Here is a 16,001-nt window from a genome sequence, read left to right on the forward strand (position 1 = left end):
GCCATTCTTAAACCATTTTCTTCTAACTTCAATTAGGAAACAAAAGCTGATCTCTTTTATAACAGTTCTTTTTCATGTCTGCCCATCAAGGATCACGTGTTTATAGACTTCTCAATTACTGCCTTATACAAGTATATTTTTATTTCCACCACTGGTTGTGACATCTGTTATAATTGCTGATTGCCTTTTTTTTTCTCTTTTTTGATGATTGCCTCATTATTAATAGTATGTCTTGCTTGAATAACCCAACATTTTCCTCTATATATTAGGGCCTTCATTTGAAAGTCTGTCCACATTAAACTTTCATGTTTTTTCGTACCTTGCTATTAACTTATTCTTGATACTTACTGTGAATCTATATTTCCCCAGGATATGAGTCACTAAGTTATATTTATATTGTAATAGCTGTAGTGGGTTCATTTATTCAATAAATGTTCTCATGCACCTACTGTGTGCCAAATATGTAATACTTGATTATTGATCTTTTGTGAATCTAATGCTTATGGTTGAAAAAAATTATTTTAAAATTTCCTTCGTGGTTTTTTGCTGCTCATTTAATGTGCTTGTCAATGGTCTTATCCTTAGAGATACCAGGTGCTTGACACACCAGGTTCCAATTCTGTCACTTATGTTCTCAGGATTTGCTGTGGTGTTTCTGGAGGCTGTATTTATTTATGTTCTTTTTCATTCCATTCCAGGGGGATTAATTGGGTCTGTGGCTTCCATATTTTGCACACCCACTTTATTAATTAGATCATTTTCATTTCTTCCTTCAAAAGATTTGATATTTTTATCATAAAGAAGTTCTCAGTGTCTTGTTAGGGGTCTGATTTTTGGACTTCCGTTATAGAGTTTACCTTCTCTAATTTATAAACCCCAGCTTCCTGTAATTGGTTGTTGAGCATACAAACCCATCTGCAGTAACCAAGTCCAAGTTTTGATGGCATCTCAGAATTTCTTGTTCAATGATAATAATGCTGTTTTTCTGATACTCCTCTAGACTGAGCTGTATGGTAACTTTGGGATCATATATACTTTTGAAATGTTAAGCGTTTGAAAATTTTTGGAGAAACAAAATTCTGTATGTATTTTCAACATTTCCTTCCCACCTGACCTCATTTCCTCAGATTCCCAAGTATATCTCTGGATTTCACTTTACAGATTAAACTTTATTCTGAGAAACCTACTTGGATTATATAGCAGGACTCAACTCTGTGTCATTCTTATTAATTTCTCACTGAATTACATCCTCAACAATGTCTACATAATAAGTGAATCGAGAAGAAACTCACATTTCTTGGGCTATATTTCAAGCCCAACAGTTTGCAGCAGGCCTATGCTATTCTATAATATTTTAAATGTAAAACCATTCACTGCTATAAATCCATGATATTACCTAGTTATCACTGCTTCCAGCATTTTCACTGTCTTATCATTGGACACATAACCATACTCTTATTATTTCCAAAGTGTGGACAACAGGGTGCATAGGCACATTAAAACATACAAGTGACTAGAACGATTTTTCCACAGTTTGATTTGAAATTTAGCTTATGTGGTCTTCTGGCAGTCTCAGTGCTCACAGATAAGATTCTCATTTCAGCTCTTTATAACATTGACGAAGGGAACTTCCATCTTCTCAATTTTTTTTTTAATTTATTTAATTTATTTATTTTCAGCTGTGTTGGGTCTTTGTTGCTGCGTGCGGGCTTTCTCTAGGTGCAGCGAGTGAAGGCTACTCTTCGTTGTGGTGCACGGGCTTCTCATTGCGGTGGCTTCTCTTGTTTCAGGGTATGGGCTCTAGGCGTGCGGGCTTCAGTAGTTGTGGCACGCGGGCTCGGTAGTTGTGGCTCGCAAGTTCTAGAGCGCAGGCTCAGTAGTTGTGGCACACGGGCTTAGTTGCTCCACGGCATGTGGGATCTTCCCGGACAAGGGCTCAAACCCATGTCCTCTGCATTGATAGGTGGATTCTTAACCACTGCGCCACCAGGGAAGCCCATCTTCTCAATTTTAAGACATGGAAGACATCACCATGTTGTAACTCTGGAGTGTTTATAATGAGTATGAATATAATTACAACATCTCAGTTTCCTTTTTAATAAGTCTAACATTATTACCTAGATCACTGAGTTCTCAGTACAGCCTGAGGCTCTGTAGCATTCTTGCCTAATCTTCCTATGGTTCCTTCCTGTGAAGGGTTTAAATAAAGTAGAATCTGTGATAAGGGGTCTCTAGTTTCCCAGTTCTCTAGAACTGGGTGTCTAAAATCTTGGGAATTATTGGTGTTCCAGATCACTTACCCTGCTTCTGGATCTTCCCTTTCATGTGCTAATAGCTCAAAAAGAATGCTAGTCTCAAGTGTCATTCTCTGCGCTATAGGAGTTGATAACTTCAGTGTCCTCTGATCCTGATGCTATTCTTACACTTATCTTGGAGGATAATCCGAAGTTCATCCTCTGAAATCAGACCAATCAGCCACCTATTATCTTTATTACTGGAGCTTTCAGATTAACCTGAGCCTACAAAATCCCTTATGGCTTTCATGTACTTATTCCAAAGAGATAGTACAGAATAGTTCAAGGGGTCTCAAAATGTTATATGTCAGGATCACTTAAGCAGCGCCTACAAGCGCCTAGAACTCTGCCTCCAGACAGTCTGATGGGGTAGCCTCCAGTGGTGTCTGGTCATCCGCAGTTTAAACAAGTTCCCCCCGGAAGCATTACTGTTGGATGTTTTAAGCAAATATTAGCTCTAAGTGTTTCTGCTTTGCATGAATACTGTTTGACCAAACTCTCTTCTTTCTTTTCCTTCCTTCCTTCCTTCCTACCTACTTACTCAACTTACCTACCTACATCCTGCCTGCATTTACTGAGCACTGTGCCAGTGCTGAGAGAAGGCAAAGACAACAAGATACACTCTTGCTACACACTCGAAGAACTTGCAATCTGTATCCTCTTCAATTGTACATTTAACTTTGCTGTTCTCAACTGTTTTAAACAGTCCTATTCTGACATGGCGACATATGTATTTTGCCTCTTCTCAGAGCTTCAGGGATGAAGGCTTCTCAGAGCTTTCATCATTGTCTCTTGAGGACAGCCCTGGCTCAAAAGAATCTCTCTCTAAGGTTCAGAAAATTAGGAAATTTATTTCTCATTAGTTTACAATAAAGTTGGTGCAGTGTTTAAATTGTAAATATTTTGAGCCTCACAATTTTTTTTTGGACCTTTAGCTGTTGTCATCTTTCACCAAATTAGTTTAAGATCTTTTTCTAAGATCGGCTTACTTATTTTGGAAATGATATGTAAACCTGTTGCTTAATTTATATATTATGTCTCATATGTTTATTTCTTTTACAGATATTTCAAAAGTTCGACCACTACTCCTTTTCCCATTCGGTTTCTCAGTTCTTTTGCATTCTTTGCTGCAGAATATACATATTGCTTTTGCTAATATCATCCCAATTCCTGTTGGAATACTACCTTGGCCTTGGAGGTCTTTTCTATCACGCTGGCTGATTTAGCTGGCTCTCTCAATGTGCTCTTGCAGGATGGTCAGGACAGATCTGATTTTCTGATCCTTTGTTGAAGGTGATTTGATGTTAAAGGAAATGGCTCAGGCAGGACTATCTTCACTCCAGGTTCCCTTGTGAGGCTTGCCATATAGATGGCTTTGTAAATGACCATATTGAAGCTAAAGCAGTCATGCAGTAAGTCACTATGACTTTAAGGTGTCTGCCACTTAGAACTGGGGCTTTTTTTTTTCAGAAACATAGTCTGGCCAGGAAAAGATATCCTCCACGTTCAAGAGCTCAGGCTGCTTAGCTGAGGTGACCTTTTTGGGCTAAGAGGATACAGTAGGCTAGGGCCCTTTTGGGGGCAGTGACAGAGGAGTCCTCTGGGGCCTCACCCCTTGTTTTGATTGCCTAAAGGCAAATATCGTCACTCCAGGTAGGAGCAATTTGGGTTGATTGCCAGGAGGAACCTTCTTATAGTGTTGTCTTTGGTGAGCTCTTAGCCTGAGCGCTGCACGTGTTTTTGGTTCTGGAGGATGGCTTCCAGAAGGATTAGCTATCCCAGGATTTCTGTAACTCTTGAAGCAAGAAGGAGGAGGGTAGTGGGAAGGAGGTTGAGTGTGTGTGTGTGTGAGTGTGTGTGTGTGTGAGTGTGTGTGTGAGTGTGTGTGAGTGTGTGTGTGTGAGTGTGTGTGTGCGTATTGGGCCGAGTTGAGAGGGTGTCCTGACGCCTCTTTTTACCCCAGTTCTGGATGTCCATCGTGGCCACCACTATGCCCATACCCTGCGGAGGCTTCATGCCTGTGTTTGTGCTCGGTAAGTTCTGATGGGAAGCCTGGGATCTTACTGATGGCTGCAATCTAGTGTACTGAGAAAATAAGGAAAGGCCTGGAAGGCTGGGGGTTTGTATTTAGTCTTAGCGCCCAAGGAGGTGTGGCTCTGAAAAAAGAGGATGAAGACCTTGAATCTCTCAACACCTTCCTTCCTTTTGTCTCTCCCTAGGAGCTGCGTTTGGAAGGCTGGTAGGAGAGATCATGGCCATGCTTTTCCCAGATGGTATCTTATTTGACGACATCATCTACAAGATCCTACCTGGGGGCTACGCAGTAATTGGTGAGACACGTTCCACCCTCCTGTCACCCTGAATACCCACACTCGAACTCTCCCATGACATCTGCATTCCAGGCTACACAATATGGTTTTAATTTAATGCTGTTTAATTCAACTTTTATTCACATAATCAACCCTTGGCTCTGACTCTCATTAGCTCTTATGAAACATCTCTGAGCCTTAGTTTCTTCATGTAGAAAAGGGATTATGGGGATTAAATGAGATAATAAGGATTAGAGCACCTAGGATCACCTCTGAATGCTTGGTAAGGGCCTTTTTTTTTTTTTTTTTTTCCAAAGAATCGTGGAAACAACAGTGCAGGTGACTGGCTTGAATACTCCTAACCTGCAGATGTGCTCTTGTTAACGGGACTTGAGAGCACATGACTAAGAGCTAAGAAACATGGGCTCTGGACTCATCCCTGTCTTTTGTCACTGGATGACCATGGGGCAAGTTAGTGGCCTTTCTGCACCTTAGTTTCTTTATTGTAAAATGACTTCTGAGATGTCTTACAGCCCTAACATTTTGAGAGTCTGAGGTAATCTTTTTCCATTAAATCTATAGTCCCTTCCAACCAAAAGCCATGTCTAACAAAATGACCCAGTATATGCCCCAGAATTATTATGCTTCCTCCCTCCCTCCCCTCCTCACTGAAATCCCATAACCTCTAAGGCCATGCATGCCTCCCTTTGATTTAGAACTAACCAGCTTTATAGTACATGCAGTGACCTTACTCCCCCCGTCATAGTTCTTTACAAAAACCTCCTTCATCAATAAGAGTCATCTGCTCTTATTCCACATCTTCATGCCTCTCAGGTATCCCCCCAATCTCCCTGGTGGACATTTGCCAGTATATCTCCTGTGTCAGTTTATGTTCTGAAGGATATTGGGTATACCAGCCAGTCGAATCATTCCTCCCAATATTCCCTTTTGTGACTTGTTCTTGTTCCATTTTGATGTATGGCTTCCCCAGCATCTTTTCTCATAGAATATCTTCCCATATTTAAATAACAGATATAGTTAATGCACTAGGGACTATTCTGGTTGGTGGGAAAACATAACCAAAAACAAGTACGACAGATGCTATCATCAAAGAGCTTATGGAATCATAATGTTTTAGATCTGCAAGGGCCTTAGAACTTATCTAATGACCCCTTTCACCTTAGAGATGAGAGCATGGGATTCCAGAAGAATTAAGTTCTATTCATACAGTTGAGAAATAGTCGAATCAGGATCTCATTGATCCAAGTCCACAGCATGATTCCTGAATTTTGACTCTATCCACTCATAAATTGTTGGCATCAAAACCTGAGGTCTGGGCTTCTCTGGTGGCGCAGTGGTTAAGAACCTGCCTGCCAACGCAGGGGACACGGGTTCGACCCCTGGTCCGGGAAGATCCCACGTGCCGCAGAGCAACGAAGCCCATGCGCCACAACTACTGAAGCCTGTGCACCTAGAGCCCGTGCTCCGCAACAAGAGAAGCCACCGCAGTGAGAAGCCCGCGAACCACAACGGAGAGTAGCCCCCTCTCGCCACAACTAGAGAAAGCCCGCGCAGCAGCAAAGGCCCAACGCAGCCAAAACTAAACAAATAAATTTATAAACAAAACGGAACAAAACCTGAGGTCCAAGGTAAAACACTGTAAATGGGTTTTTAAATGCTCAGTTAAGAGTGATCCAAACTTTTAAAAGCAAGGAATAGGTGCCACATCGCCATCTTTATTTTGTAAATGAAACTTCGGCCACACACAAACTTTTTGTAAATTGCCGAAGGTCATAGAATGAGATCAAAATGACGAGTTTCTAACAGTTCGGCATTCTAACCCTCACTCCCGACAGATGGTTATCTCAGGAGTGTTGGCACTGCCCAGGATCGTGTGTCCCCACCCTGTGTCACTCCCGTCACATCCCCACGTAGGCCCCCCCCATGACAAGAAAGGCAGCCCCAACCCACCGGTACACTCCTGTGTCTCATTCTAGGAGCAGCAGCACTGACTGGTGCAGTGTCCCACACGGTCTCCACGGCCGTGATTTGCTTCGAACTCACGGGTCAGATCGCTCACATCCTCCCCATGATGGTGGCTGTGATCTTGGCCAACATGGTGGCTCAGAGCCTGCAGCCCTCCCTTTACGACAGCATCATCCAGGTCAAGAGGCTGCCCTACTTGCCTGACCTTGGCTGGAACCAGCTCAGGTCAGGGGCACCAGCTGGAATTCGTTCAGATTTGATGGGGTTGGTGTGGGAGGTTCTGAGACTGAGCACGAGGTTAAGGTCAACGTCTGGAAGCACTGCTCTTTACTTATTTTTATATTCCCATGCACTTCATAAATACTATGAGTGATCAAATGCATGGCAGACCTCGCGGGAGGAGTGGAAGGGACAGGCGTATGGTAAGGCTAACGCTGCCTGTGCTTTCTCCCTCTGCAGCAAATTTACAGTCTTTGTTGAGGACATCATGGTACGGGACGTGAAGTTTGTTTCAGCTTCTTGCACTTATGGGGATTTGCGAAACTTGCTCCAGACCACCACAGTCAAGACTTTACCACTGGTCGATTCAAAAGGTCAGTGGTAGGGAAGGAAGCAGCTTCCTGAGCTAGTGACCTGAACACGGGCTCCACAGAAGTGGAGGCGGCACTGTGGTGTGGGCTTGTCTAAGGGGCCACCCAGGCTGCTGCAGGACGCCCAGCCTTAGGGAACATGGTCATCTTCAAGGAAGGAAAAACACAGCCATAACACAAGCACAAGAAGACAGTTAAAAAAACCAGTGAAAGAAATACAGTTGATACTCATTAGTCCTTGTAGTTATGTTCTATAAAGTTTCCAAGAACACTGAATTAGGGACACTATACTGAACCATTGCTCCTAGAGGAAATTCAGGGTGAGGTTCCTGCAAGCCTCTGGTCACAACACTTTCTTCAGGTAATCAAAGCATACACTTGTCTTAGGTGTGTTTCTCCTTAAAGACACCTTATTTAATATCTATTGTTAATTCATCAACATTGAACTCACCACGACCAACAGAAGGTTAGCTCATGGCTGAACAAAGCTTTTATCTGGCACACTTCTTTTCTCCATAAGGCACAGCACAGCCTTCTTGCTTAGGGGCAATTTTAAACAGCAAAATTGGGCTTCCCTGGTGGTGCAGTCGTTAAGACTCCGCCTGCCAATGCAGGGGACACGGGTTCGAGCCCTGGTCCGGGAAGACCCCACATGCCGCTGAGCAACTAAGCCCGTGCGCCACAACTACTGAGCCTGTGCTCTAGAGCCCATGAGCCACAACTACTGAGCCCATGTGCCACAACTACTGAGCCTGCACTCTAGAGCCCGTGCTCCGCAACAAGAGAAGCCACCGCAATGAGAAGCCCGTGCACTGCAACGAAGACCCAATGCAGCCAAAAATAAATAAATAAAATAAATAAATTAAAAAAAAAACAACCTTAAAAAACAGCAAAATCACCAACACAAAACACAAAAAATGCAAAAAACATGGCATTCAATGGACCACGAAAGAACATTTGTTTACAACATGAAAGCTGGAAAAAAAAAAAAAAGGCAGAGCATCACTTTGTTCAGACTCAGCTTGGAACGTGTGCGTGGGGTAACTCAAATTTTTTGCTGCTCTGCACACGTCTGTGAATGATGGGAAAAGTACTGCAAATATCGATTTTGGGTTACAAAGATATTTAAGCCCGTAGGTGAATTCACAAATAGGGAATCCGAGAATAATGAGGCTTGGCTATAAATCTTACAGCCCCTTATGTGGTTCTCATTGCTACCTAGCTAAGTGATAGCTGTTCTTTAATGCCCAATTTGAGGAGCAGATGAAACTGTTCCATGTGAAGGAGTGAACGTGTTTAATGAGCAGTGATTTCACCTCCTTCACCATCCTTTCTGCCCACCTTTGGCACTTAATCTTGCTTTGTATTATTTCTTATTGTGGTTTCTATGTCTATGTCTTATCTTCCTCAGTAGATTGTGTATCCCTTGAGGGCAGAGACTAGAACACCTGTCTCACTCAGACTGCCTCCCTATAGGTATTTACTGGATATTAAATAAATACGTGTCTAATGTTTGTATTAGTGTAATAGAATCATTTAGGGAGATTTGGAGCCATTTAAATTGTTAGCTCTAATTTCAGATAATCAGAGTATCCAAACTACTCAAATTAGCTTAGTTTTAATATTTTCCCAAATCCCAAATACCTTTCAGTGGCCTCTAAACCAGTGGCCTCTCACTGGAATAGGGGTACAGCCGATGGGCTGCAGGGTTTTCATAATAATGACTGAGACCTCATGGTAAGATTTGTCTCAGTAACACTGCTGCAATCTTATGGCCTCAAAACTTAATGAAAATGTTAATTATAGTAGCAGAATTCTGATAAATATATAAAAGACCTTCCCAGGAAAAGTAGGCATTCTGTTTATACCTACAAGGACCCAGAGTCTTTAAGTGATTAAGCATCAGCTATCCTTGTAGACTTCTTTCAAAGTATATTCATTCATCTCAGTATGAATGGCTTTTAATGTGTCTTCTTTTGGAGACAGTGTTGATTAGCCTATTTTAATACCAAGTTCACCTATTTACAAACAATCTGTGTAAGGGCTGCATCAAAATAAGTACAAATTAGCACCAATTAGTGTACTACCAATTGGGGCTCTAAGCGCTAAATGGGTGAAATAATAGGGATTGAGTGAGATCAATCCTGGAAGACTTTTGAAATGAGTTTTTAGGAAGAGAGGGTAAGAGCTGAAAAAAGATTGGGTGCTGGGCTTCTGTCCCTGACTCCATCCTGCTGAGCGGGGCGAGGGGGTAATTGAGCGGGCCCTCAGGCTGAGCTTGGATCTCCCCCAGATTCGATGATCCTGCTGGGCTCCGTGGAGCGGTCAGAACTGCAGTCCCTTCTGCAGCATCACCTGTGTCCTGAGCGGAGGCTGCAGTTAGCCCAGGACATGGCAAGGAAGTTGTCAGAGCTGCCCTTTGATGGGAAGGTGCGGCAGGCTGGGGAGGGGCGCCATGGCGTCTGGACCCAGGGTCGACCTGAGTCTTTTGCCTTTGTGGATGAGGATGAAGATGAGGACCTCCATGGGAAGCCCGAGGTGAGTGGGCTGGGAAGGGCCAGGTGAACAGGATAGATGCAGCAAAGGGAAAATAGGAAGAGAGAGGGAAGATGCTGATCATTGACAAAGTCAAAGAGACAAGTGCCCCTGGGTCCAGGGACTGAAGGAGATAAGGTTGCAAATGATGGTACCGAGAGAATTCAAAGTGCTGTCAGGACTTCTGAACTGAATAGAGTTAGATAGATTTCCCAGGACACCAGCTGGTAAAGGCAGGAAAAGGTAGCCTCTTCTCTAGGACTGAGAATTTTTACTATTCTTTACAGCTGCCTCCTCTTCCTCCTCCTCACCCCTTTCCTACTGCTTCACTGACCCCCGAAGAGCCCAATGGGCCCCTGCCCGGCCACAAACAGCAGTTGGAAGCACCGGAGCTTGAAGGTAAAGACTTTCCCATCATGCACCTCATCCCTGAGACTGCAGGTAAAGATTCTCCCATCATGCACCTCACCCTTGCCTCATACCTTCTGGTTATCTCTGGGCACTCCTCAACCTAAGGGCTCCTACTATGAGGAGGGGTGAGGCCTGAGGATGGTGGGAGGGGGCTTCTATTCTTCGAGTCTCCATGTTACCATCCCAAGGCATGGGGGCAAGGACTGGATTAGGAGGATGGAAGGGGAGAGTTCCTATGGAGGTGAACCACCTAGAAGTACGGACCTTTTGTGGCAAAGTGTCAGGACCACTTGAAGCCCCTGACCATTTCATCCCAGGATGGATATTGCTTTCTTCCCATTTCCATTCACTCACCACTCCTCTCAGGTCAAAGACCCTCCATCTTTCAGTCCCTGCTGCGCTGCTTGCTGGGCAGAGCTCGCCCCACAAAGAAGAAAGTGACCCAGGTGAGAGGAGATGTGTTGGGGGCGGGGGGGGCGGGGGGTGGGGACATGGGACAGGGAGCTTGTCTTTGAGGAGCAAGAAACCCATGATCCTTAAATCAGGAGAGAAGAGGTCCCACCAAGAAGAAGCTTCATCATATGGAAGGGATGATGGGTTGGAAAGAGGCATCTGTGGCTTGGCCAGGGAGAGATGGCTATGGTTCCACTTGGAAGAAAAGGGAAGGAACTTGGACCTATGTCTTTCTTCTCTAGGATTCAGAGGATTTAGTGGATAACATGTCACCTGAAGAGGTAAGTAAAGGAAACAGGAACCTGGGGTGGATTGTTTTGTCAAATGAAGATATTGCTCATTTTTTTCGACCTTCTTCATTGTGTTGTTGTAAGAGTAACATGTGAGTCTAGGCAGGAAAGCATTTTGAGAGGTTGGAAATGAGGCGTGACTATGGAGACAGTACTGAGCACGTTGCTCGGAGGTAGGGGAACATGGCGGTGTCCTCATGGGGACCAGCGTCATTTCAGGAGAGGGAAGTTTTGAGCCTCTGTGTGTGGATGGGCCCATGGTGCTAGGATGACCCTTAGAGCTTTTAGACATTAGGGAAGTTCTAGACCAGGCAGAGGCTATGCGGGATGGATGAGATTTACCTGCAGGAAAATGGCACCGGGCAGCCAGCACTTACACAAACCAATGTGGAAGAACAGCATCGAAACTAAGATGGGGAATTCAGTGTCTGGTGAGGTTACTATGCTGGATTGATCAGGCTCCTGAGACAGTGGACATTGAGAAGATTCCAGGAAGCGAGACTGGGAAGAACCACAAACTGAGGGCAAATTTTGACAGTGGTGCCTCATTGGGACAAATCGCTATCCCCCTATAGAATCCATGAGAGAGAAAATCAAGCACTGAGTGGGTTTGGTTGTGCCGAGTGAACAGAACGTGGCACAGTGACCGGGAGCAGGTGGCTGAGCCGTGCTGATCAGAACTACCCTGGCGTGTGGAGAGACGCCCACAACGTCCATTAGCAACCGTTCCATTTAGTAAAAGAGAATGCAGCTTGCTTCGAAGGCTGAAAGGTAGAGCTTTAAATGTATGTAGCTGGGCTTCCCCGGTGGCGCAGTGGTTGAGAGTCTGCCTGCCAATGCAGGGGACACGGGTTTGAGCCCTGGTCTGGGAAGATCCCACATGCCGCGGAGCAACTAGGCCCGTGAGCCACAACTACTGAGCCTGCGCGACTGGAGCCTGTGCTCCGCAACAAGAGAGGCCGCGACAGTGAGAGGCCCGCGCACCGCGCTGAAGAGTGGCCCCCGCTTGCCTCAACTAGAGAAAGCCCTCGCACAGAAATGAAGACCCAACACAGCCAAAGATAAATTAAAAAAAAAAAAAAAAGTATGTAGCTGACAAAATACCGTAATGTGTATTATCTTTAAATAAACATCCACTGGATGTCCAGAATATATATGTGCTAAAAATTAAAAGCACTCAGGGTTGGAGGAGGGGGTGGTGAGTGACAAGAGAGAAAGGCAGTCTTCGCCTTCTCCCCTTGACACCCCTCGAGACACACACATTTCTGATAAATGACCTAAAAAATCAAATGGATGATCACAGAAGAAAAAAATCAAACTATTCCTTCTGCCCACAAGCAGGAATCAGATAGGTCATAACTACAATTAATGAGTGCCTTACTAGGGTGCTCACACCAATAATACTTTTTTTTTAAATACACCGAAGAAAGCCAACTAGTTGATCAGTGAGGTTGTTTAATGACCGCTGGAAATAAAATGCAACTAGGGATCAAAAGAAGATAGATTATACATTTTTAGCTGATATCTTTCTCAAGGAAGATTTTAAGCAGCTCTCAACTCCCATGGGAACAACCAAGACTTTTTGAAAGGATAAGATTCAATAGGAGTCAAACTTCAGGATATTTTGAACACGGTTTTCAGGCTAGATCGAGATGACACCCTTGACAATATCAAGATGATACCTCTGGGAATAGTCAAATAATTCAGTTCTAGGTTGCCAGAAGTCCTTGCTGTGACTTTTTTTTTTTTTTTTTAATTTATTTTTGGTTGCATTGGGTCTTCGTTGCTGCACGCGGGCTTTCTCCAGTTGCGGCGAGCGGGGGCTACTCTTCGTTGTGGTGCGTGGGCTTCTCATTGAGGTGGCTTCTCTTGTTGCGGAGCACAGGCTCTAGGCACCCGGGCTTCAGTAGTTGCGGCACGCAGGCTCAGTAGCTGTGGCAGACGGGCTTAGTTGCTCCGCGGCATGTGGGACCTTCCCAGACTAGGGATCGAACCCGTGCCCCCTGCATTGGCAGGTGGATTCTTAACTACTGAGCCACCAGGGAAGTCCTATGACTTGTTTAATTCTGCTGCTCTGTTAGGGATACACACAGTTAGAGCCCTGGTTTGTAATTGATGCTAAGATTTTTCAACTCATGGAACACATCAGACAAAGAGCAGAAAAAAGCTGGGGGTCCCAGGAACATGACCAGCAGTCAAGGTCAGAAGCCCACCTCTGTGTAATCTTGGGCCAACACTTAAGCAGTCCATGCCTCTGTTTTCTCATCTGTAGAATGGAGATAATGATAGGGTTGTTGCAGAGGATTCAATGAGTGAAGCAATTAGAATAATGCTTGGCACCGAGGAAGTGCTTGGTGCATGTACACTGGAAATGGTTCTGTTATTGTTGTTCCCTAAGGGCAGGCAAAAATGGAACCAGGGAGGCCAGAAATGATCATAGACTGCTCCAGGAGGACAGGACCAACCAAACCAGGGTTGGCAAGGGTCTGCCCCCCATCCTATAAGTAAATCCTTTCTGCAACATACCTGCTAAGTGGTCATCCATCCTGTGAGAATTTTGTGTGAACCTTTAGTCAGGGAAGGTGAGAGTTTAGAGGAGGTGTGATTGCAGTCCAGAAAGAGCAGGACGGGACAGATGGAAAGCACAGCACTGTGGACCATACACTGGACACGAGAACTAGGGGATGGCCTTCGGTGACGTCCTCTGAAGCTTGAAACATATAGATTTGGACAAACAGGAAAACAAAGTAGTACCTCATTCAGAAGGGACTGCCTGAAAAGAGATTACAGAAAATTTAAAAATCATTTATGAGAACCAGAGTGATACTGGATTATTTAGAATCTTAGGGATTTTTGGTGTGCAAATCTAAAATCCAGAGGAAAATTGAACCTTTGCCTTAATGCTTCAGTCATAGACAAAACAATGTAAACCAAACCAAACAAACACACACACAAAAACGGCTTGTCTGAGTCAACAAAGTGCCAGGTGACCCAGTACAGCTCTTCAAATCCAACAAACCTTTGCCATGATCTGCTGTGTAAAAGGTCAGTGTGCTGGCTTCTCCATGACACACAGCAATGGATGCCACAGAGCCCAGAGGGCAGAATTAAGACAAACGCCAGCCTAAGATGGAACGCAATCCACGCCGTTTCTGAAAAGGAGGGCCTGGCAGAGCTCACGCCGTTTCTGAAAAGGAGGGCCTGGCAGAGCTCGTCTGACCAGGAGTGCAGGAATAGGGTATGGGCGCAGGGTGGGGTTCTTGGGGAAACCCAGAACCGCAGTCGCAGAAGCGGAAGCACATCTGGCTTGACTGGAGCTGTGGGTGTTAACAGGAGTAGTGGAAAATAAGGCTGGAGAGATGGGTTGGAAATAAGCGTTTGGGGCACCAGGAAGAAGGAGCGTGTTCTGAGCACCTGAGGGTGAAGGTGGATTTGGGGCTGGAGGAGGGAGGAGGGTGGTGCGGTCCCCTGGGGAAAAGGGAAGCGGGCTAGTGGTCTGGAGCAGCTGTGACGGTTCACTGTGTATTTCAGGCTTCTGGGCCAGGGCCAGGGGGGCTGTTTGGGGTCAAGATCGGAGGTTTGAGGGGGCTCTGATATTGGGTGACGGCCCTCCTCTCCGGCAGATCGAGGCCTGGGAGCGAGAGCAGCTGAGCCAGCCTGTCTGTTTTGACTCTTGCTGTATCGATCAGTCCCCCTTCCAGCTGGTGGAGCAGACGTCGCTGCACAAGGCAAGTCCCTGCCCGATGCCCACCGCCCACCGAGCGGGGCTGCTGGGAGGGCCGGGAGGGGCGGGGCCTCCGCGTGCTCACCTGCTGCTCTTTCCTCGCAGACTCACACGCTCTTCTCCCTGCTGGGCCTCCACCTTGCGTACGTGACCAGCATGGGGAAGCTCACGGGGGTGCTGGCCTTGGAGGAGGTAAGAGCGATTGTCCCATTTGAGCAGCGAGGAAGAGGGGGGCACAGGATACAGGGGGAGGGGGGGGAGGGGTGGCCTTAACATCCGGAAGGTTCCTCCAGGTTTCCCTCCTATTTTTCATGCAGAGACTGGAGGGGGGCGGGAGGGCAGCCCTGTGCCCTTCTAAGGACGGCATGGGCTTGGGATGGGGATTCAGGGCCCGAGTCATGGTTTCATAGGGGTGCGCTGTGGTGGTGCATGGAAGGAGGGAGGAGATGGGAAGTGGCTGAAGAAGGCCTGCGGGTTGCTAGGAAAGGGCCGAAGGAGGTCCTGGGTCAGGGGTCTTGAGATTCGCTGCTCTGTAGGTGGGGCTTTTCGTCCATCATGCCCCTTTTTTCCTTTTTCTGTCTCCTCCCTTTGATCCATCCTCGCCGTGCATCTTGCTTGCCACTCGATAGCTTTCCCATTTTTTTTCCTTTTATCGTCTGCGCCTCTCTCGTGTCTGTTTCTCTCACTGCTCCTATCTTCTCTTCCTCCCAATGTTGTACCCTCTCTCCCCTTCCCTCTGCTCTCCAGCTGCAGAAGGCCATCGAGGGGCACACCAAATCTGGGGTGCAGCTCCGCCCTCCCCTTGCCAGCTTCCGGAGTACAACTTCGACTCGAAAGACTCCTGGGGGCCCACTCCCTCCTGCAGAGGCCTGGAGCCTGCCTCAGGATGGAAGTGGGGCCACTGGGGCAGGGGATGTGGCTGCTGCCTCCCCAGAGACCCCTGTGCCACCCGCCTCCCCTGAGCCCCCTCTCTCCTGGGCTCCGGCCAAGGCAGAGAGCGAGCTGGAGGAGCTGGAGCTGGTGGAGGGTCCGGGGCCGGAGGAGGAGCTGGCCGACATCTTGCAGGGCCCCAGTCTGCGATCCACCGATGACGAGGATGAGGATGAACTGGTCCTTTGACCACCTCCCAGACCGCCTCATAAAGACTGTCCGGAGATCCAGGCTAGAGGGTGGACCTGTGTGGAAGAGGGTATTTCCTGAAGCTGGAGAGATCGCACCAATATCCGGCCTCTCCTAGGAATTTTAAAATGTCATCCTGATCGTGTTGGAGGAGGAGCCAGAATTTGGGCAGGAGTAGCCTTGGTCAATCATTTGGGCATGTCCCCCCATCCCCAGACAGGCGGTGGTTCTAACCCCTGCGAAGGGCCCCTGATAGTCCATGGGCTTCTTGAGTTGGCCTGTGTGTGGGT

At 46.4% G+C, this 16,001-nt stretch overlaps 1 protein-coding gene across 1 annotated transcript in view; it reads left to right on the top strand.

The window, feature by feature from the left end:
* The window catches only part of CLCN1 (chloride voltage-gated channel 1), a 30,919-nt gene extending 15,208 nt beyond the window's left edge, over positions 1–15,711 (top strand). The window contains exons 13-23 of the mRNA XM_068550142.1: positions 4,258–4,327; positions 4,514–4,624; positions 6,601–6,814; positions 7,049–7,182; positions 9,473–9,717; positions 10,002–10,113; positions 10,492–10,571; positions 10,821–10,859; positions 14,492–14,596; positions 14,698–14,784; positions 15,340–15,711. Coding sequence (XP_068406243.1) covers positions 4,258–4,327; positions 4,514–4,624; positions 6,601–6,814; positions 7,049–7,182; positions 9,473–9,717; positions 10,002–10,113; positions 10,492–10,571; positions 10,821–10,859; positions 14,492–14,596; positions 14,698–14,784; positions 15,340–15,711 — 1,569 coding nt within the window. The remainder of the gene's footprint in view (positions 1–4,257; positions 4,328–4,513; positions 4,625–6,600; positions 6,815–7,048; positions 7,183–9,472; positions 9,718–10,001; positions 10,114–10,491; positions 10,572–10,820; positions 10,860–14,491; positions 14,597–14,697; positions 14,785–15,339) is intronic.
* The last annotated feature ends 290 nt before the right edge of the window (positions 15,712–16,001 follow it).

Source organism: Eschrichtius robustus, chromosome 8 (genome assembly GCF_028021215.1).
Source record: "Eschrichtius robustus isolate mEscRob2 chromosome 8, mEscRob2.pri, whole genome shotgun sequence".
In the NCBI taxonomy this organism is placed as follows: domain Eukaryota; kingdom Metazoa; phylum Chordata; class Mammalia; order Artiodactyla; family Eschrichtiidae; genus Eschrichtius; species Eschrichtius robustus.